Source organism: Rhododendron vialii, chromosome 11a (assembly GCF_030253575.1).
Source record: "Rhododendron vialii isolate Sample 1 chromosome 11a, ASM3025357v1".
In the NCBI taxonomy this organism is placed as follows: Eukaryota; Viridiplantae; Streptophyta; class Magnoliopsida; order Ericales; family Ericaceae; genus Rhododendron; species Rhododendron vialii.
The window spans coordinates 29652632-29679262 of record NC_080567.1 but is presented as its reverse complement, the minus strand read 5'-3'; the positions used below and the strand labels follow the sequence as shown (position 1 = coordinate 29679262).

Here is a 26631-nt window from a genome sequence, read left to right as displayed (position 1 = left end):
TTTGTTGTTTTACGGTGTAATACTTTTTATAACATCCTCTCTCTCTCTCTCTCTCTCTCTCTCTCTCTCTCTCAGCGGCCATTGAAACCGACACAACAAAAAGGCATGGACAATAAGGCTTCCACACTATATTTTGTGCAAATATTAATTTGATGCAGCAAGAAATCATTATACATCATGGCGGGCAAAAATGTACTTCTCGAATCGGAACTTAATGCATGGAAGAAAACAAGTTGGAACAAACAAACACTATAAATAGTTTTGCTCCTGCTTTTGTATTGTCTCCTCTTCCAAAAACCCTGGAAAAAGATTTCAGAAACTCTCTAAAGCATAATCAGAAGAATCACTGCAACCATGACGCTTCAAATCAACTCTTCTAAGGTAAGGCCCGTTGGAAACAATCAAGAGCGCAAAAATACCTACAGTCGCAAAGAACCTGTTGTTCAGGAACTCGGGACGAAATTACGAAATTGCTCTGCAAGCCATGAAAATGCAGGTGATCGTCATATTTTCCAACCGGACAAAAAAGGACGGAAATCAGATTCTGACAGCAGAATCCTGAGACACTTCCATGTACCCGTATCGACTAAGGGCTCACAGATCATGCTTCGGTTAATTTCAAGCGGGGAACAATATTCATTGACTGAAGCTCCTACAAGCACACAAGAAAGTAGTTTTAGTATGATTTAGGAAAAGGAGAAACAGAAACAGAAAAGGAAAAAATGCAAACACCTAAGCCAGACAAGTGCAAGTGTTTTAATTAGTGGTTTGTGGTGAGATATGAAAACCGTCATTTATTGTCTCCTCGAATACTATGTTAAAGAATCAGGCTCAGAACCAATAGGTTATGAGTGCAGAGATGCACAACGCTCATATACTAACTTGGGAGGTGTTAGAATGTCAATGGGACAAACTCTAAAACTCAAATTGGAGGACCAAGAGTCCCTCATCATGGCTACCAGGTTGGAATTGCAGTAATGTGGCAATGGCATGTCATGAACCCATGGAATGAGAAAGAATAAAAACTACGACAAAGGTTCCGCTCAAATTTGAATGCAAAACCTGTTTCCACCTGTACCGCTCTTCAACTAACAAGAAATTCCTCATAAGATATTTAATTTTAAGTCAAAGCATTGCCACATTGAATTTTACATTAGAGGGATGAAAGAAATTTAATCACGCATGAGGGCACTAATTCTATAACTAGAAACTATATGCTATGAGGTTTGCTAACAAACAAGCATTAACTGTATACAAAGTACCTGGAATAATAGCTTGCATGCATATGGCAATTTCAGGGTAGAAACATTCTCCCCGTTCTTACATGTAGAACAAATACTGATTTTTAACTTATGATTGTAGTATCCTAACAAACCACACTTCCGGCAAACCTGCACCGAAACACATTCTTAGCATTCGAAGAACAAAAATTACCACTGTTGCAGTTAATGACAAAGGAATAGTAATTCAAATGGAAAAATGACAATTCTCGCCCATCATAAATTACAATAGTCTTGAATGGAGATAAACAACAGCAACAAAGACTGCTTTGGAAACCACAAAATTTTACAGCAATGGGCTCCTATTAATGTTTACCATGCATATCTTCTCAGTTTAGATCACAACCATATCCATTATTTGGTGAAGTTACAATGGATGGCACCAGCGATTAACTGTCTAATGCTTTGCAATGGTTGTCAATGTCTCCCTGTGAACGAACCCATAAAGTTTGCTCGAATGAGGGCTAGAACATGTGTACGGAACTTGCAGTGATATAGGTTAGCAGTGGATTTTAGCCTTTTAGGTACCAAACATGAAACTTACTTTGGGAAACATAACAAAACTAGCATATACGCAACAAAAAACATATTAACATATACCCGACCATATATGGGATGGATGATTATATCTGTGAAGCATATAGTTCCCTTGTTGAAGGCGAAACAAAAATAACTTTGAGACACCCTAATTGTCATCAGATTGAAAGGGTAATTGGTAGGTTCTGAAAGAAGAAAAAAGCAGTTGAGTATGAAACAGAATCTTCAAGAGAACTGACTTGTCCATTTAGATTTTGGATGAGAAAAACAGCGGTAAACGGGATGTTGAGAGAGGGAGCAAACGGAAAAGTTTCTCAACATATTAAAATCCATCGAGTTCCCACACGGGTTCACCTTAGAGAGAGCAGCTTAGCCTTCTGTTCCCGGGAATGATCTCCTAAGTCCTAACCCATTATTATCAGTCACCTTGTTCCTAGGCAACTTTCGTGATACAGAGAAAGAGCTAGTCCAATTCTTCTACGTCAGTTTTCGGCCTATTCTAATCTCTCAACCTAATGTTCAAGTCAGCCTTCAAGTCATCACTTCTGAAAAAGACACCATTTGAGGATATGTACCATCTCCATGTGGCATTTAACAAACAGTCAAAAAGATGAAAAAATCCTCCCATAGATAAAAGAAAAAAGCCTAAAAGACTTCGTATGTTTTCTTACCCCATGCTTTAATTTGGTGGTTGCATGTCAAACAACCAGTTTTCGCATCGTGTCGTATAGAAACCTTCCTAGGCCTCTAAAACAATGTGAAGTACTTGAAATTGACATAAGAAAATACTAAAACCCACAAGAATTACTTGCAACAGAGTACTAATATATTTTGTCCACCTTCAATGTGTCTACTTCTATGAGTAGCGGAAAAAAAAAATTGGAAAAGAAAAATGGGGGTGGGTGCAGGATGCATAGATGTGGCACACCTGAACCTCAAAAGGATCACTCGAAATCATTAGGCGCTCGTAGATCAACATACTAGCTCCATAAGCAATCAAACAATCACGTTCCATTTCACCAACCCGAAGTCCTGAAAAAACAGGTATCAACTTAATTCATACCTCTTCCTGAGATAATCATGAACCAAAGTTATATTCAAAGACAATAAGAACCTCCGTTTCGACTTCTGCCTTCAGTAGGTTGTCTGGTTATCATGACACGGGGTCCACTGCCACGAGCATGCATTTTATCTAGGACCTACAGTCAGAGAATTTTGGAGACCAGGAAGGTTAAGGATTCGTACTGTGAGGCATAGTTTGACCGAAGCATTTGCCATTAGCAAAAACCATGTCTGAACGAGAAGGTAAAAATCTTCCTCACACACTATTCATTTTCTTTGATTTGTTTAATAAAATAACATTGAAGCCATGCATATTGTGACAATTAAAACAAATTAACGAGCTTTGCAATTGCATAAAAATTCAAACGGTTAGTGAGAAAATAGATGGGAAATGCACTATATCTGTAAAATGGATATCTGCTTGGACTTATTCATACTAAGGAACAAGTAAAATATGGGGCACGGCGACTATTCCTTGCACAGCAATAAAAAAGCGGTTAAAATGTCGAACACACTACAGAAGACAATAAGCTACAAAGAATATGAACACCCAAACTATCCACGCTATATGTACAAAAATTGGCGAAACAAAGCAGGAAAAGCTCAATCTTCAAAGTTAATTGAGGCTGAATAGTATAAACAGGAAGATCAAGATGATACTTCTTGCCATGTAGATAATAAATGACTACCATGTGTAAGCTAAAAGAACAATTAGAGAGCTAGACTGCTTTATTATAGTACTGTAAAGGAATTAAACAGACCAGGGGCTAAAAAAACGAAGTATGATGCTACCTTCCAGTAAAATCAAGAGCCGGCTATCACAATTCTTACACTAAACAGCTATTGAATACAAGTAGTTTACGCTGCCCTTCAAAAGGGGCGGAAGAGCTCTTAATGAATATTGGCAAATATATCAGAGCATATTAAGCCCCATAATCCCTCACCAGTTTATCAGAAGCCATACTGATTTGCTTTTACTATATATATATATATATTATCAGTTCAGCCAGCAATTGCAGACCAACATGGTGAATGAAATGAAATGACTGATGTCACCATACTTTATGCCTACACAAGCCATTGCATGGTCAAATCATAAGTTTTGGAAGATCTAAAGCTCACCATGTGTTTCAACTTTTGGTAATATATAGGCCCCATGAAGATATATGCCTGCAGTGGTGAACCAGTAATGCCTGAAAAGAATGAAAACATCAGGATAATTTCGTTCCAACTGGCAAGAAAAGATAACTTTAACCTTACATGCATGCACATCTGTGCATGTCATCTTCATTCTTAATCTAGCCCAATGAACACTTTAGGAGCCACATTGATGATGCAGAACAAGAAAATCTAAGACATCATATCTGTCTATCCATATTATAACGAGATCAGACACAAATCCGGAAGTACTAGCAGGTGCATTCCCAATACTTCCAGAAATGTCAATTGTTTCAGAGCTAAAAAAAAAAATGAACTTCCCAATTTAGAAAATATAGGATACTAGTTGAATGCTCTCAATTAGCCTTTCAAATTCTTGCATTATCTCTCAATACCAGTGAGATATAGTGAGGATAAATCATCTATAATCTGAACTAAGGTCGATGTTCATGCAACATAACATTCAACTTTATCACGTGAAAAGGCTAAAACTGTAGAAGTTAGCTACGGTAAAAGGAAACAATTTGTAGAGAAGAAAGACTTTCAAGAGTGGTACAAGATCTAACTATAATAGATGGGACACCCATTAATAGAAGGGAATATTTGTCAAAAAAAAATCTTCAAACACCCATTAGGAGACTCCAAAATTCATCATGGTAAATGTCGTGCCCCGATTTTTAGAATACAAACAAAATTCTTGTTTTGATATGGAGATAAATACTGTGAGTGGTGGGGCAAAATTGGGTGTCAATAGCAAACTGTATAATACAATTACTTCAAAAATCAACATCCAACATATCGTGTAAACCACCATAAAAAACAGCAGGATATCAGGTAAATATATAACGATAGGTTTATGAGGAAAAATGGAAACCTGAATAAAGGAAGTCCTTGCCGCTGTAACTGAAGCCATGCTTCACAAGTGTGTCACTGTTAACAAGAAAGACACAATAGTCAACATTTGATGCCTGTGTAAGAGTTAAAAGAGATATCTATGAAAGAGGAATAAAGCACCTTATAGCCTCAACTCTGTCTGCGTGACCACTTGGTTCTCCAAATGCACTGCCATAGTGAAACTTACCATTTGAAACTCCAGCTTTACTCCCAAGGAGCTCTATCATCTTTCCAACTGTCATTCGACTGATGATAACAACAAATTGAAAATCAAATATTATTAATGATGAGAAACTGGAAATTCTTAAAACAACAGTTACCAATTCCTGGAATATAGGGAAACCAAAAGTGCTAAACTATAGTAACCACGGGCAGCAGAAGAAGGAACATCCAAGTTTAAAGGTAGACACTAGAAACTTACACATGTTCAAGTTATAGGACAGCATAGCTTAAAGTAACAAGTGTTCAAGTTCATGATGGCTTGTAACGTTTGTAGTACAACTTTCATCCTCGCGCCAAAGTTTGCAGTATATTACAAGCTATGTTACATGGACTCCTCCAAATTGGTTAAGTATCATGTCAGAAACTAACACTTTAATAAGGATACAGGTAGCATCCAATATGCTTAGGTTGCCACGTACCAAAGAAGTAAGTTGTTCAGTTTATTTTACACCAAGAATAAAACCCGTTTACGCATAAACTGCTCAGTTTTAGTTTTAGGAAACATCATTCTAACCTTTTGTACGTTCTTCGTTGAATCGCTAAGAATCTAATTGATTAATTGCCACCTACTTTCAGGGTGTCAGTTCATGAAATGCTTCTCTAACACTGTCGGCATTCACCTGCAAATCTTGCAGTATGAAAGATACATGTCATTATCGAACTTGTCCTGCAACCACCCCCCATATTGTAACCAATATTTCTCCTCAGGAAATAGCCCCATCTTATTTTATTACCGATATAACAATTAGCATTTAAAACATGATGCATTCACCAACCCAATTTGTTACCCATTTTTGGTCTCCCCACTCTAAGAAGCCAGCTTGAAAGGCGGAGATCATAACTAGCAACTCAAATTATAATTGCTCTTCAAGAAGGCAATACAGAATTGTAACAATTTAGCATGTCGAACATTCCTTTTCAATGATACCGCTTCATACCAATGGTGCAATAAACTGTCTTTTGTTCACCCGAAAATTTTATTAATACTGAACCAAATCAAATTACCTTGGAAATCCATGTGGGTTCATAATCAAATCAGGGCAGATGCCACGTTCAGAAAAAGGAAAATCTTCCTGTTGGATAATGGTGCCACAAACACCTTTCTGACCGTGTCTGCTACTGAATTTGTCACCAACCTGAGCAAGATTTCCATTAGAAAAAAGCGGAAAGAAACCAAACCAAATTCTAATTGAATAATCCATGAGGAATCTGATATAGAAGCATAGAAATCCTTACCTCTGGCCTACGAGTGTGGCGGATGATAAATTTCACATTCAAATTAAAACTCTTATCACTGAAGAGAGCTACTCTATCCACCACTGCTGTCTCCCCTTCAGGACCTTTGTATGTTTGTATGCTTGGCTTATAATCTCTGAATGTTGATATAGTGGTAAGCCTCAATGCGACCAACAGAATAACCTAAGGTTCCATCAGTAAACAGACTCACCTATCTGTCAGTGTCAATGGTGAAACCATTGCTCCCCTAGTAGCCACTGGAGACTGCTTATTGATATAGATGTCATGTGGTCTAATTATTTCTCCAGGCGCAGCTAACCCATCATCATCCAGGATCTACATAATTGGAGCACTTAATCACAGACAATCAATATAAATTTCACAAAATATTGAACAATAATGAAAGTTGAGAAACATTATAAATGCACAATGTCTAGATTGAGAACTTAGCCAGTTACTAATTCAACTCACAAAAAGTTGGCTATGTTGTACACTACTCTACTACTTTGATGTTAAGGAGGCATGTCTGAAACCAATGGACCTAAAGTGAGGAGTTGAGATGGATAAGTAGTAAAACATAGAACAAAAATCAAACGACTTAATTGGAATTCTGAAACTGCGCCAAATGAGGGGAAGCAACATAAGACGTTTTCAAATGTCCAATCTAGAAAAACTAAAGTCCAGTGCAGTTACAAAGTCAAAGCTGTTGAAAGAAAAAGATAAAGGCCGCCGAAGAGCAAGGTTAAAGCGTAAGAAAGATACTTAGAACACAACTTTGACATAAATGATGCAAAAAAATCTTACCTAAATAATCAAAGCTAGGGCTTGTCAAGCTGAATGGATGACAATTTTTCCTTATGGCCCTTTCCTTGGTTCATGCCTCATGGTATCATAACAGCCCATCCTATATTGTTTAACGGTTGTTAAGTGTTTGACCTATCAACACTGGATTGGTCTATCAAAATCCACTTTGACTGTCCCAAACTACGAATTCATATCAAGTAGGATTTAGTTCTTATGTACATTAACTATCACAGGCATCGACGGAAAAAAAAACTGTCACCACAAGGAGATCTTATCATTTCTGCAAACAACAAAACACAGTGTCATTGTAAACTAAGAAAGGTCACCAAACTATTGTAGACATTGGTAAATACACGAAAATGATTTCAAGACAGACGTCTGCAAGGCTAACCAAGTTTGCGGTTGAGTGATTTAAATGGAAGTAGATATGATATTTTTTGAGTTCTCAGCTGATTAAGTTAACAAGGTAGATCCTCATTTTGCTAGAACATTCAATGCTGCCAGCAGTTGATCAATAAAGACAAACACAACCCAGCACAAGTCTTGTACAACACTATTTCTAAAATCTACTTTTGCAGTTCCAGGGGCATCCTCTTCACCAAATATTCATTTCCTGAGGAAAAAATACTCTGTACATGAATGTATCAGGGATGGTGCAAGCATATTATACCTGCATCCTCTCTGCATCAGCCCCCACCCTATGGGGTCTAATTATTCTGTCCGAAGTGGTATTCTCGTACTTCTGATTAATAGCAGACAATCTGTTGATGGAAATAATCAACAAAAGACCAATTATAAACAAATATATCCAACAAAAAAACGTGGCATCGGCATGTAGAATTGCAACTTTTAAGAAGAAACAGATAAAAATGGGGTGATCTGTCGAAATACTTTTTCATCACAATACAACGACCAAAGCCACGATCCAAAGATGATTTATTCATCACGATTGCATCCTCTATATCATAGCCACTGAAACTCATAACAGCCACAGTCGCATTCTGGCCTGCTCCAAGTTTATCATATCCAACCTGCAAAAGCACGTTTTTACCAGCCAGATTCCATACCCGAGCAACCATATGCAAGAATTCATCATACTAACCAGCTCAATTGTTCTTGTTGTCAGTAGAGGCCGTTGAGGATACACTAGAAGGTAGATTAGTGTGTCCATCCGACGTAACTACAAGATGAAAAGATTGACTAGTCACATGGAAACCAAGTTTCATGTTATGTATACGCTCTCTCTGTTTATATTATAGAAATAGAAAAGATAGATATCTAACAGGTTGGAGCAGAAAATTTTGAAGTACCAAAGGAAGAGAGGAATGGGAATGACAAATAAAACAAGGAATGACATAAGCATTCCCAAACAGCTGCCTCAAATTTCAAACCATGAAGAATATAAAAGCACACTAACCACAACATCCCCAACAATGCATACCCCACTAACATGCACAAAAGAAATACCAACAGAGAGTAATCTAGAAGAGGAAGCAGGCAAGATAGGAGTCAACAGACATGTATGGAAAGCCATTTTATATCGAAGTAATTGGCATTTGAGTCATTGAAAAGAAAGATTGAACAGCTGAGTTCCACTAGTCGAACTAGTGTATGCACTCACTCCTTTAGCTCATCAAGTCACCTCCGCACATAATCAACCCCGAAATAAGCATAACTTTTGGGTGAGAAGGCCGGCAAGAGATAACAATGATGACACAACATATAAACCATAATGGCAGTATATTACTTTTTTTTAATTAACTAAGGTGTCTGGGCCAGCTTACGCAAATCACGACTAATCCTGGGGGACCAATCCCACTGCCCACTAGCGGGGGTCCCAATTAAAGCCAGAGCAAAGCTCAGTATGGGCTGGCCCCAAAGGAGTTGATAGCACCTAAGAGGTTTCGAACCTGAGACCTTAGGAGGGAGCAAACCCCTAAGTCCCAAGCCTTGACCAATTGGCCATAACCCTATGACTGTGAATTACATAACAACGGTTAGGATATACACCTTAATTAAATAGTCCTATCCCATACAATCAAAAGTTATTAATCAAACTGGTCGTATACACTTGCATCTTAAATCAGTCAACACAAAGATAAGGTGGAATTAATACGAGTTTATCATTAAAATTTCATCTACTCTTCGGAGCAGTTGATTCCATGTAATGTAACTCCTATAAGAACTTTCAACGGAAAGAATTCTTGAGAAAAGGAAAAACAGTTAACAGCAAACACTATTGGATTTGTTCACTTACCTGGTTATAAGCGATATTGCCCATAGCTTGCTTCCCCATAGCACACTACACCAGGAAAAAAAAGGGAACAAACAATTGTAACCTACTATAACTGCTACCAATAATCCAAGACATCAGCAGGGGAGCATGAAGGGAGAACAAAGACCTGATAGGTATTTCTCGGAGACTGGTTGTGATGAGGAAAAGGAATCAGGCCAGCACAAACACCCAAGATGGTGAAAGGCTCTATTTCAACATGAGTTGTTTCAGACGTAGCCTCTCCTTCATATAAGGCAACCTGTTAGATGACAATAATCAACTATGAGTTCCTCCAGTGAAGTGTTATGTCTAAAAACGAATGCCATTTCATTAATTATTGGAGAGCCACGAACCAAAGCATTATTCTCCTCATTAACATCAAGATACTCTATCAAGCCCTCGCGGAGAAAATCATGGAAATTGCGGACTCCATCCTTCAAGAAGAAATCTTTCAGAAGAAGAAAGAAACATAAGTGTCAAGAACAAACGCATGTAACACATTTACCAACAACTCCTTCATATGGTGCTCCTTGATTCTTGATACACCCTTGTCAGCAATAACGAGTGGACGGCAAACACGGCCTCCATCTGATGCAATGTAAACACAACGCTGAAAAAACATGATTTCTGAGTATTAGAAGTCCTTGTACACATCAACAACCAGATAAATGTTGCAAGAACATGAAACAAAGTCCCAAGATATGAGCTCAGTAGTAAATGCGTGTACCAACACTATCAGCAGAAGCGCACAATGCCATACTAACAGAAATTTATTTGAAAGTTTTGAATAAGGCAAACCTTCTTTCGAAAGCAGAGACAGCAAGAGGAAACAAAGGCCATTATTTAGTGGCTACTGGCTACCCTGTCAATTAACTGCAGGGCGGGATGGTCAGAGTGCAAGCCCAATCTCTTCCATTAGTTGAACAGAGTGGGTGCCCTCAAATACAACATGATTTACCCTTGACAGCCCAAGAATTTGATAGTACACTAGTAACTTCACTTGATAGTACACTAGTAACTTCACTCAGACTTGTTACCAGAGATTAGAAATAAACATGTGATATGCAATGCCTCTGCTTAGTTTATTTTCTTCTCTAGTTGGACGTCTTGCCCTTTTCCTTTTTTAACACTGTTTCTCTACAGCTAAGGAAATTCATTTGTTACTCATCAAGAAACCACCTCAATGAAACATGTGATATTTTGAAATTTTTTGCCACAATGAATACGAGACTCATGAAACACATTGAGACCACTGCACGTCATCCACTTTGAATTCTTTGACAAAAAGAAAACGAACTTGATAATCACTTGAGGATCTTAATGCCTCCTGAAGAAGAAACCAAGAGGCAGCCATGCAAACAATTTAGCAAAGGATTGTCCTAGAAAGTCTAGATACTATTATGAAAAACCAAATAAGTTTTCAGGAAAGCCTGAAAATGTTCTATGAGAAATACTCTAATTGTCCTTCCAAAGACATCATAAGCACGAAGAGATCGTTCCATGTACTATAACCTTAAGGACAAGGACTTTTATACACTAAGTGAGGAGGACAGAAAAAGAAGATTTAAGACCAAGAGATCCCAACGAGCAGATAAATATCCACACCTACTTACATCTACACACACACACACAACACACCCCTCGGACATATGAGAAGTAGAAGACTAGAAGGCACAGGCATGAATACGCGACTGATACCAAAAACTACAACTTAGAAAAACTGGATGATGTGTAATTTTTGGTGCATGAATACGCAACTGATACCAAAAACTACAACTTAGAAAAACTGGATGATGTGTAATTTTTGGTGCATGAATACGCGACTGATACCAAAAACTACATCTAGCATGAAACCTTAGGACATCTCTCAAGGACACAAGGATCTTGACCATCCACTCCAGTGACCAGAATAGTTCCTTCAACAACAAAGCTGAGATAGTTGATGTGTAACTTTTGGTTTATGATTCTTAATCATAGTGTTTGTGAAGTAGTATTTCACCTTTTGATAGTAGTTTTCAAAATGTTTAAACATGTCGATATACGAATTCCAATTTCCTGAAGAACTCTACTCAGCAAGTTTGATGTCTTTGCCATTAAAAGTTCAAAACAGAAACAGATAGCCGGTAACCACATCCAGAAAAGCTAGCCGCGTGATAGGTTGATAAACTTGTGTATGCACCACGATTTTGATGAGTTTGTCGACCTTAAAATGATGAGATCACTCAAGTGTATTAAGACCATATTAAGGATTACAGGGGGATGTGAACACTCTCGAGTAACAAGCACCTTAGAGAAGATGCATGTCAGTAGGTCAATTGCCACACACATACAAAGCAAGGGTTAGAAGAAATTTATACATCGCCAAACTGTGGAAAAGTTCAATGTGAAGTCCCATCGTAGAGCTTTCTCAAGCATTATCTCCTATTTACGAGGATAATCATTTGAGGGGACAAAGGTACCATTTTTTTTTTTGCATATTTTGTGTGCACTGTGACGCATGGTAAGATTCTCGCACATAGACAACCTTATTCGTAGAAGAACAGATCATGTCGAGCAGTATAGCATAAGTATATGGAAACTCTGTGGATCACTGAGTCATCCACAGTTTGATGGCCCTAGATTTGGACTCTGTTGCTCTCTCTGTTCGAGATGGCATTGGTTCTCCATTTTAGTGTCATGGAGCTCTATTTTCATGGAGAGCAGCCAGAGTTGACAAGAAAAACAAGGCTTGATGTTTCAGGACTTTTAGAATTGATGTGTACTATTTGGAGGGGCTACCGTAAGAGGACTTTTGAAGGCATGGATGCACCTATGTTTGTGTCAGAATGTAGAACTTTGGCCATTTCGTATAATGGGTTCTTGGAAGGTGTTGAGCCTTAGGTGAACCAATCTCTGCAATTTTGTTTTTTATTTGTTGCACAATGTTAATGTATAAGTTTCTGTGAATATGGGGAAGTATTGCTCAGCTGGATATCAAATAATGTGCATTACCAACTTTGATAGACTACAACGTATAAGCTATTCTCCCCCCATCATATACTGTTAGTCTTAGTCCTCTATTCCACCTTGAGATGTCCCAAAATATCAAGTCCTCTTTGGACGAAACCTCATGAATAATTAAAAATGGTCTTAAAAGAGAGGATTAATGGAAACTGTTACTCCCTTCGTCCCACTTTGTTGTGACTGTTTCCTTCCTGGGACGTCCCAAAAAATTGTCTATATCTCTTAATTTACAATATTATATTTTTTCTTTTTTTTTCTTTTTTTTTTTGGTACTTATATATATTCAATACGGATCTTATTTGATAGATCTAAATTAATTTTTTAAACAAAGTTTTTGAAATCATAAAAGCTTTATAGATTGTGAGATATAGACAATTTTTTGTGAGGTGCCAAAAATGAAACAGGCACAACAAAATGGGATGGAGAGAGTAGTAATCAAAGCCAACTTTCTACAGAGACATGCATTTAGTGCATGTTCCCTTAAAAAGTTGGAACTCCCAAAAGGGGGCAACATTAAGGGACAGAGGGAGTAATGTAGTTACGAATGCCTTACAACAACTAATGAACAAACACACTTTGATGGAGTATTATGGCGTGGAAAATCATTTATGATTAAAGCATGGAAAAAATTGCTTTGCATGGAAGACCAATCGTTGAAATTCGCCAAAAAAGGTATAGTGTAATAACGTGTACCGAGAAGATAAGATTGCCAAGCAAAATAGCTTACTTGCTTCTCATTAACGAAGACAGACACGAACTCGCCAACTTTACCAGCTCTTCGCAATTTTCTCATTGCATTAGCAAAACGCTTGCATGAAATAAAATAGGAACAGCAAGGAGTTAACTATATGAAAAATACTGAACAAAAAGAGACAAAGGCATGCACAGAATACACTAATAGATACCTGTGGCCTCCTATGCTTTCCAAGAATAAGCCCATTTAATAAAATCAGATATGAATCCTGTGTATGGAGTTCTTCTCCAGACAGTAGAGCCAAATCTTCAACTCCCAAACAATAGCACTGGCAACAGTATTACATTGTTACCATGTCATAAAATTCAGAGGACCAAGAAAAGGAAACATTTCAAGAACGACAATCCACATTGAGTACTTAAATCACAGCATCTTTCAGTCATTCATCATGTCTACCTCTCTTTCTAATGTTTCCAACACTTGTATACAGAATAGCATAGCTTTTCCAATTAAAGTACGTTAGATTGGAACAACAGATTTTTGAGTTGAGTTGTACCTTTCCCACACGATTGACCAAAAAGAATTAAGAAATGGTGCGACATTTCCAACAGCAATATAGTTGGGCATGCATATGAAATAGGTTAATTCCAGACACCATATGGATATTTATTTACTTATTTTTCTTATTATCATTACTAAATCAAATGAGTGGCAAACATTATTATTATTAACAATTGAAGACATGCACACACATGCATGATTATTCTTTATCTTACCAACCCAATCCATTCAAAAGAGAACAGTGCTAAACTGATTTATCCAATTGTGGCATCCACAACTGCTGTAATCTTAAAATCTCATGCTGGTAAACGCGATAGTACAGAAAGTAAAGGAAAGCTTCCAGGCCAATCCGTCACATATGATTTCAACTCTCAAGCAATCTAACCACTGAACCTCTAAAAGATGACCCACCTTTCAGAAAACCTAGAAACAGTAAATCTACATTGACAATAGGCGTTCAACAAAGTAAAGAAATACATAGGACAGGACAGGCCCTTTAGAGATAGAGAGTGGCTTCATTGTGAAAAGACAAAACATGGATGTGACAAGTGGAACAAGGAGGACTCTATACCAGTCACCTATGACGCACTGGTATTTTGTAAATGCTACAGTACGCGAAAGGGTATGGCAATACATACACGAAGAAACGTACCATGGGTTTTCCATACCTACTAAGGTGTAGTACATTTTGGATACCGGGCAGTACAGCTCGAAAATATTAATTTTCCTTATGTTTTTTCATTATTATTGATGTACTAGATGCTTGAGATTTGCAATTAATTCTATTTACTTCTCTTCCTATCCTAGAGTACCTTTAACTTTATTTTTTGTCTGATCAAATAGTTGTAACAGGACTAGTTTTAAACAAGGTTCTAAAAGACACTAGGCACTCCCAAGTCAGCCAGGTACCGCCTAGCACCGCCTAGTGGGACTAGTCGGCTGCTTAATCGCCTAGGCATTGGACCCATGTCTAGCGCCTAGGCATTGGGCCCCTGTCTAGCGCCTAGGCGGGGACTAATCGGCCCTAGGCGGGGACTTTTAGAACACTGGTTTTAAAGACCCACAAAATAAAACAAAAGCGCGAAGTTTAGATTCGTTGCCAGGCTACATAGAGTGAAAATTGAATCTGTATTACTAGCATAAAAAAGAAAAAGACAAAAGATAAAAGAACAATGGAACAGGACTTGTTACTCCCCCTAAATACTAACCAAAATCCAAGCCTATTCTTAAGAATCTTAACATTACCAATTTATAAATATTATTATCTAGTGTCCAATTTTGACCCCAATATTTACTCCAAGATTGATGGCATCAATGGAGTGGGCAATATAAATAATCAAATCCAACAAATTATCAAATACATCATCATCCAGTAAAGGATCAACTATCTTGCAAATAGAATACTACTGTGATTTTCCAGGTGCCATGGCAATTCAAATAGATTGGAAGAAATTAGTCACACCAAATGTTAGTATAATAGTAACAACATCCATATTAGCAAATATGGCTTCACTAGACTTTGATGGGATCCAAGGGAGCAGAAAGTGTACCAGAGAAATTATCGGGCCTTCCTCTTCATCAGTTGTAACATGAGTCATCAAGGCAAGGTTTTTAACCAATCCACAGGCTTCACCTTCTGGAGTATCACACGGGCAAAGCATGCCCCACTGTGATTCAAACGATTTTTACCACAAAAGATACATATGATCAAACAGATAAGCAAAAGCTAACCATGTAAAATCCCCAAAATTTATAAGGAACACCGAAACTTAGTGAACTTTCAAGCCTTGATGGAAAGGAGACGATAACCTTACCTGGCTAGGTTGCAACGCTCTAGGTCCACTAACTTTCCTGGACTTCTCAAACTGTGGTGAGATCTTTGTCATGTGGCCCAATGTCCCTATAAAGGAAAGTCTCGCTACAACCTGTAAAAAGAAGGCTTGCTTTTGGCTTAGGTAATCTTGCAAATAAAAAACCCCATATGGAAATGTGAGATCACATATAAAATAAACAACCTGGGTCATTCCTTTTCTGTGCATCTTGAACCTCTTGACATCCCAGTTACCAGTTGAAAGCGTCCTTTCTAACCCATGAGTGATACTATCTCCCTTTACATACTGACAGCCAAAAGGGAGGAGTCACGCGGAGAATTTAATCACGACATGAATGTGAAAAAGAAAATTCAATAATATTTGCTGCAAGTAAAGAAAAGGATGACAACATGACACATAAATTCAAAATGGCCATGGACGATATCTATCCTAAGCCAAAGTAGTTCAAACTTCAACATTCACAATAAATAATATAGGTTGTTGAAGAATTTTGTATAATTGGGTCACACCCATCAAGCATGCAATGTTGCAGAGACACAAATATTAATGCTTATACTCACGGCTCCATGGTTGGGTAATATTCCAATAATCCATTAAAAAAAAAAAATTCTCCAAGCAGACTATAAGATGCCAGACGTCCTTAGAGATTCCCCCATCACTCTCCATGAGTCCATGCCAATTAGGATATCTCATCTGGACTTGTTATAACTTGTGTGCTACCAACATGTTATTATTAGGGTGCTAGACAATTCATAACGTTTGCTTAATTAGTTATAATGCTTTCAATGGGATGAGACTGCCGCTTGGGTGTATCTGTAGGTTGTATTTTATCGGCCAATCTAGGTTGTATTTTATTGGCCAATCCTAGCAATACCAAAGCCCAGGATTGGCCCACAAAGGAGATGCTTGGTCGCAAATGCTCCAAATTTTGCTTTGCACCACCCCATTACACTTATGGAGTCAAAGGAATAGCCTTACAAAAAGCAGTCAAGGACGTAGACAACTGTTAGCAGAGCAAGAACGCCCGAACTTCCCAAATATGTGCAAGCAATGAAGCAACAATGGAAAAGAAACATCAGTACCAGAATCCAGGCTTTACAAAATACAGTGAAGATTAACTTACAATCAATGTAATTCACTGAAAACAATTTCAGCAATATACTAAACACTCTGTTGCTGAAGCAACTTGCTGGCAAGGTAGGGATATGAATGAATGCTAGAGTATCCTTAACAGCAAGGAAGTCATTTAAACAACCAGATTATCGGTCCACCCAATTTAACATTTTGGATTTGGATTCGATCCTCTACCACATTATATATACGGGCCTTTTGCAGAACTTTAATCACTTGCTTTCAACGGTGTTCCAACGTAATCAATAGATCAATGTTACCTCTATTGACAAGTGTCCAAGTCACATCACCGCTGCCAAGTATCTCTAAGGGGGAAGAGGGGGGGACTAAGAAGACTTAATTATAAGGGTTTGTGCAATGAAACATGTGCAACAGTTTGGTTACTAATAATTGTAAACACACAAAGGCGCATTCGCTACAGAGTAAAACCAATGGAACGAAAGCTACCTTTGAATCATTCTAAGTTGGAAGTCTATGTACTTACTCTGGAAAAATCAAACTGGCTAGACCGGCTAGGCTTTTCCAGGGTCCCGTCTACTGTCTTTTTGAGCTCTTCATTCATGGTCTTGAACAAATCCTACAAAAAAAGCTCTTTCATGAAGAAAACTCAACAACCAACCAAGATTTAGAATAACTTATGTGCTATGTAAAGATGAAAGAATTTTACCTCAAAGAGTAGAGATAACAATTGGCCAGATAGCTCCAACCGCTTGTTCCCCACATAATCCTGTAAATAGCATTTAGGGAGAGCAGTGCAATCCACAGTTAGAACAAGCAGACGCTGAGTATCGTCCAACCATACAAGTTTTGAAAACCATAAATGGTCCTTAACTCCTTAAAAAGCTAGGGGCACCATCGGGGAAAAGGAAAAAATGCCTATTTATTTGTCCAAGCAGAGCGTCAGTTTCTTCAAAATTCACCTTTTCTTCACCTACTGCAAACAGGTACTGACATATTTTTCCTAAATTTCATATGCTTGCATGGTTGATTAGAAACTGTTATACAAATTTCCCTGTTTGACAATCTATACTTCCGCAATGTTTTTGTTTCAATAGGAAATTGTTTACCGATTTCTCTATTTGACCTTTTAGGACTTTACAAGGTTTTGATTGCTCTAACTTGACTTTAGCTTCAGAAATCCCAAATAGTACACAGCATAAAAACATCTTTGTAATCTCTTCAATGCAACAAATGCAAGAGAATGAATGATAAAAGAAGGATCCGACTGAGAGTGGGACAAGAAAACTTTTGAATTACTGCTCAGGACATCAAGTGCTATTGGGTTGAGACAAGTAAACCAATATTGGTCACCCAAACTGAATTAACCATCTGCAATTGGAACAACAAAGAAGAAAATCATAGACAACATATGGATGGAATTAGTGTCACTTTGCTTTTGTTACTAAATGTGTTGCAACTTCACGCCAAAAAAATATCCGCTATTCAAAAAGTGCAAAGAGATTTATATATTAATCAAGCAAAAAACTTCTAGGCTTAAATCATCAGCTCTTCTCCATCAATATAGATGTTGTGATACTAACAAATGTAAGTCAAATAACAATTATTTCACTCCAACAAGATGCAAACGATGACGTGGTTAATTATTAATAACCTCCAAACAATCCGTAATTCAATTACCTTATCATCCATTGCATCCTTATTCAGAATTGCTTCCATCATACGTCGCAACATTACGGCAACATATATGCATTTTGGGCGAAAATTATTTTGACGCACCTTCAGATGGTGGAACGAGGGTAACAATAAGTTAGTATGCTTCGCAATATTAAATCAGACAGAAACAAGAAGTACTTTAAAACATATTGAGAAAACTTACAGGAACATTAGCAACAAAAACATCACGAAGGATACCCATGGCCTTGCCTTCCTGATTACAACGTCAAGATAGTTAGCCATAAATACTCACACTGCGCTAAGCATGTCAAAAGAAGAGAGAGAGAGGGGGGGGGGGGGGGGGGGGGGGGGGGGGGGGGGGTTGGCTACAAGGAAAAACCTTATCAAATGAAGCACTAAAATACTGTGGTTTCTTAACCTGCGAAAGCAAACAGAAAAAGTCAAGAATTCTATAAAAAGCAAGCATGTTCCATTAACTACATTCCTGCATCACTGACCCCTGCTCAAGCCTATGAGGTTTTTGTTAAAATATATAGGGAGGGGTAGTTAGGTCATTGTATCAAATAACTCTTTACCTATACATTAATGTTATGCATGTATTAGGGTTAAGTTACTAACCCTAAACACTTATCTCTCTAAATAACAGTTTTCAAGTCCATGAATCTCCAAAAACAAATGACATGGTGTCACCGATCCATGGTAATTCTGCAATATTGCGTCCTACTTCAATCTAACCTGATGCAAACACTTAAATGTTTACACTATAGAAGGTTCTCATTAGTGCATTGCAATTACAAATAAAAAACGACCAAAATAAAATCATTCTACCAAACAAAAATCACACCTTTTTGTCAAGAAATTCTAGTGCTTGCTGTTGTGTATATACAGCATTGCTTGCACAATCCTGCAATTGGATTCCGGAGCATCATATCAGAGCTTAGACTTTAAGTAGGAAGAAATGAAACACTAAAAAGAAGAGCAAAGCAATAAGTCGACAAGTGCCTTAGTTGCTCTTGACAACCTTTTTCCACAATTTGTAAGAACAACAAGGAGAGGTCATAGCTAACACTACCGCCAATTTTTTGACAAACCACTTAACTATTGGGCTTCTCAAACTTATCAGATTCAATCCCCGCAGGGCACAAGGACCGGAGAGGGACGCCCAGCCATTGGCTCGGTTGAGATTCTTTCGAGTAAGCATATTCACTGCATGCTCCTATCAAAGAAATTAGTTCTCACGTATACTCTAATCATTGTTTCAATTGTGAGAATAAAAAATAGAAAAAAACTCCCTTTGAAAAGAAAATCAATTTGTTTGTTTTGATTCGTTAGTTTTTTATTGTTGTAGTTCAGCTCCTCCTACATAAAATTCCTAGTTCCTCCACTGCTGGCCTAGTGAGCGATTACAAGTAAATCACAAGAAGGCCAAGGTTAAATCTTAAAACTGGGAAAACATATGCAGATGGTGCCTGCTGCCACAGTCAACAACAGACGTGGATATCGTAGACAAAATTTGGTATAGCACTATAGACTTTCAGAGGACAACATCCATAATGCAGACACCATTGCAACAACCTCGTTTACAGAAAGCAAACCCACATTGGGATGTTGTGAATGTTTTGTAATTGTATTTATTTATTTCCTTATTTCTCTTTTACTTTTCAGTGGACCTCTTGTCCTACTTAGATTCGCTTTGCACCTGTCCTTGATTTGTTTTGATAATATTTCTTTCCATTGATCCGGTAACTTAAACCAACTCCTAATTGTTCTATGAATATATTTGACAGAGATCAAATAATGGGGTGCAATTCTTGACATAATTACCTCAATAGATGGCAGGAGTAATGCACTATATCGTGGATCCCTTCCAACCATCTGCACAATCTCTTGATCACTCTCCATACCCATAGCCTTCATGACCGCCATGATAGGAACCTGAAACACAAATCAAACAACAAAATGGTTTATCAAAGATATCAGTTTGTAGAAACAGGGATGAAAGACTAGATTTAAATGCAAAAAGGAAGAGGAGATGATGACCTTGGTACCAAACTGATTCAGATACAAATATATCTTCTCTTTCTCCATTTTTATAACTGTTTTACTTTTTGTTGCTTCTGTGCTGCTCATAACAGATGCTTGTATACTGGAAGTCAAAAATAACACAAAGCAGTTTAACACAACGGAATGACACCTTTTTCATGCTAAAAAACTTGGCAATCCATATTTGAATTCAAAACTGCTATCTAGCATTCATGTTCAGTATTCAACGAGGCATCTTAAAATTCAGCCCCTTTTCATTGGATTTTCAGCTTTTAGTTGTAACCAACTACTCATTGTAAATTGCACCCAGGATCCAATAGAAGATCCCTTAATTATTTTCATAACATAGATCAAAGGATTATCAGACTTCTAATGACCTATGAATTGCCACAATGTATGCCAACAAGGAATATTCATTTGTCAACGTGACCATATCAATGGGACAGGAATGAGAGGTTTTACCCCGTCCACAGGTAGCATTATTAAGTTAGTATGTTAGATTACTACAGGTGTTGGGTCGGATAGGACCACGGGACCACAAGGCCATTGGTACAGGAATGTTAGTCATGACCACCTCTTACCACATACAATGAGAAGAAGGGAAAAAAGGCTAAAGATAGAGAGCAAGCAAGGGAAGGAAGCTAAATATGAAATGAGAACCACTCACCATCCTTTCTTGTCAGTATCAATGATTATTCTGTTCTTGGAAAGTTGTTCCTGTATCAAAATCACCTGGAAGAAACGGAAACGGAAAAGTCAAAGCCATACGATAGACAAGGAATGTGAAATAAGAGACTACCATTCATTTCATCTGGGAGAACAAACAGAAAGAAAATCAATTTTTGTAAACAAATGATGACATGGCCATGGAGTGGTTAGACAAGTTTCATAGGCTTTGGAAGCCAAGACCAAAAGGCTAAGGATAGCACGAGCATCGAGAAGGCTTTTTGGTCCAAAAATAAGTGTCCTAGGTAGTTGGTAGTTCAAGGGTCATCTATGGTAGTTTGGTAGTTAAAGGGTCATCATGAATTTAGTGTTTGCATTAATATTCATGGGTAGTTAAAAGGGTCATCATGTATTTAGTGTTTGCATTAATAATCATCTAGATGCACTAAACACATGTTAGTAGGTTCAATGAATGCATTTATATCTAGGTTCATCCTCACATCATTTTGGATGTATTCATTAATTAGGTTCATTTCATTTAGAGTTCTAGGAATTCAAAGAGTCTTTCCCATGGATTATAAATTGAGATGTAATCTTTCATTTGGGATAGAGTTGATTAATGAATTGAGTTTTACAAGGTTAATGCCATTGTAATTGGGGTTTGGGCTGTGGTCCTTCCTTGCAGAAATTACCTAACCCTTGTGAGGGTGAAGCACCTCTATCTCGCTTCTTCTTTCCTTTCTCCTTCAAAGCGCACTTATCCCAATAAGATTCTCATTCCCCACCCAAAACCACCACAATTCCAATTGTAGGCAGCAACGCTCTAAGGGTTCTAAATCTGTCCTACATCAACAAACCAAACAGAGACAGGTACGTCGATCAAAAATTTGAACTATGATGAGAAATGGAGAATTTTACAAGCACCCAAAACCCTTGTCGTGTGGAAGGTAAAACAGAAAAAAAGATGGAAGATAGTAAGATACTTAACTTTAAAAAACTAGAAGGCAACTGTAAAAGAGCCAGACTACAATTCTTAATTGATGTACTAAAACTCTAAATGATTGGAGTGGACAAGGAAAAAGAAAAGAAGTTCAACTTCAGGCATGCATCTGCAGCGCATGACAAAAAGACTGGTTTGCAGAACAGGTTACGGAAATCTCTTGAACAAGGCAAGGCCAAAGTTTTCATGCAATGTTTGGAAAAAATAAAAAGGGATATGCTATTCAAATGGGGGAAATATGATGCAACTCCAACATGCAGAGGGTAATTTCTTTTCTTCTTTTTTTCCAAAAAGAAATGAATACTGGAGGCTAAGACGTGAAATGCTTAACAAAATGCATATTGCCACAAAGTCTTTAATTAATAAGAAGTTTAGCAAACTAAATATACCGATAATAAAGATTTAGTGTTTCACTTAGTGTAATTGTGAACCTAAACAAACTATGACTTCGTATTTTTTTTCCTTTTGCGAATCACCCATGAGAAATATAAACTTCTCTCACACAGTTTAGCAGCTTTAGCTGTCCTTATTTGCTCCTCCATTCTACCCAGATCACAGAAATCCCCCAGAATTCTGAGATCATTAGCCGCCTTCAATAGAATTCAGAAAAGAGAAAGATAAGGAAAGAAATGGTTCATAAGAGTTGCCTCAATGGGTGATTATGTTGCTAAGCCAAAATCGTAGAGTCCCCATTAACTGAATCAGCATTAATTTGATATGTATGCTAGACCAACGGTTTATCGAAGTCCAAACCCTACTAAGTTACAAACAGCTCATGAACCCACGTAGGTGATATCAACCATATGATTAAGAATGCATATAAAGTTGATATCTTCAACATAATAAGGAAAAGCTCTACATTATCATAGTTAGAACATCACCTTCTCAGTTCCTTTGATAATAAAATACCCTCCAGGATCTAGTGGGCATTCACCTATGCAAAATACAAAAAAGCAGTAAGTTTATGAAAATGCACTGAGATTTTATAATGTTGCAAAAATATCAGTTGCCTAGAATTTTACAAACCAAGTCTTGCAAGTTCAGCTTCATCTTTTCTATGGAGTACGCAGCAGCAACTTCTTAACATGATAGGCATTTGACCTATGAAGACATTTTTCTGCAAAGCAAAAGTTAAAAACCGATTCAGCAACCCCTTTTTCTCCTCCTACTCCCTTCTCTGCCTCTAAACAAAAAAACATAAAACAAGTGCGAAAAATAATTTTGAAGTACCTTGGCTACTGGTGGTGTTTTCTGACCATTGCTGTACTCAATGTTGACATATATTGGAGCAGCATAACTGTAACCCATAGAAAACTTTTAATTGATATTGGCAACTCCAAACTAGGGTCATTAAAGTGATAATAATCATTCCACTTATTAATCATGAAAGCAACACAACATATGTTACTTAAGACTTAGACGACAGCCAAAACCGGAAGTGAGTTGGAGCCACCTAAGAATCACAAAAACTTCTTATGAGTTCTAGGTTTGCATATCACAAATTTGTATCTCCCAAATGGGGTGGTTGTTTGGTCAACCCAAATCCCCAAAAACACATACCATATGGCATCAGAAACTTTTTGTCTATTATGAAAGTGTGCTCAATGTGGATGGGACTAACAAGTATGTTTATTTCTTCACAGGTTAAATAGACTTCAATCATATAAATGGAATTTTTACTCTATGACAAAGCCGTTCTAATCAATTTCCGCTTGACCAGGAAAAAAAAAAAAAAGCCGTTCTAATCCATGATGCCATCACCTCTTCTGTGCCGACTCCAAAATCTTACTTCTTATCAATGAGAGCTTTTTTGCATAGAAGACACACGAGCACGCGCAGGATGAGCATTGCTCTGCCTCTAGTTTGGATAGATAGTAACTATTAACAATACCCTTGACAAAAAAAATATCTTCCAATGCAAACTTACGTGAGGTCAGATAACCGACAATTATGGGGAGTAAGCTCTATAACGGCTCCTTCAATTGACGTTGAAGGTTTACCAATCCAAACCTCTTTGTACCTGTACCAAGGGAAAACATGAAGGAAGAAAAGGAACACGAAAGAAAAATAGCAACAAAACACCCACCATCAAATCATAAATAAGAAAGTGAATGCAAATAGAAGAATAGAACAAATTATAGTGTTCTACTTATAATTTTGTGGGCATTACTCCATAAAAATCTATGAAATAACGAAGGAAATGAGTTGTGACGGCAATAGATAGGACTGAAGTTCAAAACTGAAGTAAAGCAACTGCTAGAACTATAACTAGTTTGACGGCTCCCACTTTGTCTGTTAAGGGGGATTGGTCCAAGACGAATGATGGGTCTGAACATCCAAATTGGACAGGCACAGCCAAATTTATCAATATCAAAGCATACCAGAAATATACAAATAAACCTATACCTGAGGTAGATAGTTGGGTCGACCTTGGATGTGATGAGATCATTGGCGCGCACAATCTTCCTTATTTGAGTCCTAACAAAGTAATTAAAGGAGTCCAAGTGTTGCTTCACCAACCCTCTCACCTACAGCTCCAAAAGAAGAAAAGACCCATGAATCCAATTCTCTACAGGCTCATTGAAGCACCATAAATAATGTAAAGTCATAGCTACGAATTCAAATTATAATCTTATTCCTCACTGCACAACAACCTTATATGCACAAAGTGATACAATGCAAATGAACAAATTGACTGAAAATTACGCTAAATGTCAGGCCAACTATTTTTTCTCTTTCGTTAAAAAGCAAGCATGACAACAACCACCATATGAAACTAGCTCCAAAAGCACGTCTCGGGCGCTATAAATCTCTTCACATTCCATAAACAATTTTACCTTCAAGAACTCGGGAAGAAGCTGGAATTTGTCGACCGCAGATTTCACGGGGGCAGCCAAGAATTGCTTGTCGATATCGAACCTGAAATCCAAAACCCACCAAAAATAAATCAAAATAATCCAAGTTTCACGTAGACATTCAACAAGTGAAAAGCAAGGCGAACATACACGTCATCCAATCATATGTGTGTACTTGCAGTAAACAAAAACTAATTGAAAACCTAGTCATAAAAACCACAAAACAAAAGGGGACAATCGATTGTTTTTCGTAAGACTGATAGAAAAAAAAATATACGTAAAAAATTACGTACTCTTGCTGCTTGCTGTCATCAGTTCCATCATGTTCTTGCTTGAATCCCATCCTCGGTCGATCAAATACGAGCAACTGTGTCTGTAATTAATCTATTTATTTTGTCAATGGAGTGAACTATCAGTCTATGTAGGGTTTATGTCGTTCGTGAAAAAAAAATTAATAAAAAAAAATTAGGGTTTATGAGGAACGAAGAGGGGTGTGAAGATTCTGCCGCGAAAAATAGGGTCAGGATCCTCTGTGGAGAGACTCTGTGGTTATCCTGAGGATCTTTTGTTCTGGCGACTGGCGGTTAGGGCTGCAAACGAGCCGAGTTTTGCCTTGCTCGAGCTCGGCTCGCCTTAGTTTTCCTCAGCTCGAGCTCGAGCTCGAATCGAGCTGAAATATGTGAGCTCGAACTCGGCTCGAACATATATTCAAAAGCTCAAGCTCGGCTCGGCTCGGCTCTAATGGCTCGTTCGGTACATGTATGGATATTGGTATATGTATGTGTATATATATATATGTATGTATATGTAAGGTCGAGCTCGGCTCGTTTGGTATATGTATGTACTCTATATGGCAACTCGCGAGCTCAACGAGCCGAGCATCAAGTGGCTCGAGCTCGGCTCGTTTATGAAACGAGCTGAAAATGTTGGCTCGAGCTCGTTCATTTGTTTGATGAACCGAGCTCGAACGAGCCGTTAGCGAGCCGAGTCACGAGCCGCTCAGCCCTACTGACGGTGCTGTTTACGGGGTTGAATAACAGTTATCTCCCCTAAACTATGACGCAGTTGCAATGTGCCCCGTAATGTATAAAGTTTGATACTTGATCCCCTCAATGTGTGCTCCGTTTATACGAGAGCTAACACTGTTAATACAATATGAGATTTTACCAAGGGCTGTCCATGGTCCGGATTGGACCGGATTTCCGTGAATCCAATTCTAATTCGCGAGTCATGGTTTTTAGAAAATACAATCCGTGTCCGGACAAAAAGTTATACGGTTCGGTTCCAATCCAATCCTTGAGTCACGGTTCGGTTCTGGTTTTATTCACGGATTACATTTCATAAACATTAAATTGCAAATCCAAGCAAAAAAAATCAAATTCTTGCCAAAAAAAAACAAGCATTACAATCTGTCATTACATCCACCAATGTAGCAACCAAATGAAGTTTATCCAGAGTTCTAGATTAGTTACAGTAAGACAGCAACCAAATGACTCCACCAACACAACATGCAAATTCTAGTCAAGTATTGTCCAAGTATTATCTACTTATTACATTCCATAAAACCTAACGAAAACTAACCAACACAAAACAAACAAATAGTATCACATTAAGTTAAAATTGGTAAAACTTATAATTATTTACTAAATATTACACAAATATATTTATTTATTATTTTTAAATATTTCACGGTCCGGTTCGGTTAATCCACGGTTTCGTAATGAAAATCCATGGACCGAACCG

At 37.7% G+C, this 26631-nt stretch overlaps 1 protein-coding gene across 2 annotated transcripts; it reads right to left on the bottom strand.

The window, feature by feature from the left end:
• Nucleotides 1-108: 108 nt before the first annotated feature.
• LOC131306394 (DNA-directed RNA polymerase III subunit 2) lies at nucleotides 109-25418 on the bottom strand. Of its 2 annotated transcripts, XM_058332603.1 has the most exons (38): nucleotides 25182-25412; nucleotides 24871-24952; nucleotides 24440-24561; nucleotides 23961-24053; nucleotides 23264-23330; nucleotides 23060-23150; nucleotides 22915-22967; nucleotides 21035-21099; nucleotides 20365-20470; nucleotides 20149-20259; nucleotides 19169-19228; nucleotides 18704-18742; nucleotides 18527-18577; nucleotides 18328-18426; nucleotides 17357-17416; nucleotides 17174-17266; nucleotides 15742-15843; nucleotides 15541-15651; nucleotides 15277-15393; nucleotides 13377-13493; nucleotides 13199-13279; nucleotides 9974-10078; nucleotides 9822-9902; nucleotides 9596-9727; nucleotides 9451-9495; nucleotides 8296-8373; nucleotides 8085-8224; nucleotides 7864-7954; nucleotides 6601-6725; nucleotides 6390-6525; nucleotides 6159-6289; nucleotides 5052-5177; nucleotides 4912-4967; nucleotides 4002-4072; nucleotides 2932-3016; nucleotides 2746-2849; nucleotides 1263-1391; nucleotides 109-652 (listed from the first exon to the last, which is right to left on the bottom strand). In XM_058332603.1, the coding sequence occupies exons 1-38, from the start codon at nucleotides 25229-25231 to the stop codon at nucleotides 602-604; spliced, it is 3456 nt and encodes a 1151-aa protein (XP_058188586.1). In that variant the 5' UTR covers nucleotides 25232-25412; the 3' UTR covers nucleotides 109-601. The 2 variants fall into 2 exon arrangements, 1 of the variants encoding a protein (XP_058188586.1); XR_009193849.1 differs by lacking the exons at nucleotides 109-652; nucleotides 1263-1391; nucleotides 2746-2849; ... (4 more) ...; nucleotides 6159-6289; nucleotides 6390-6525 and adding an exon at nucleotides 7194-7293 and having other exon boundaries at nucleotides 25182-25418.
• Between the last annotated feature and the right edge of the window lie 1213 nt (nucleotides 25419-26631).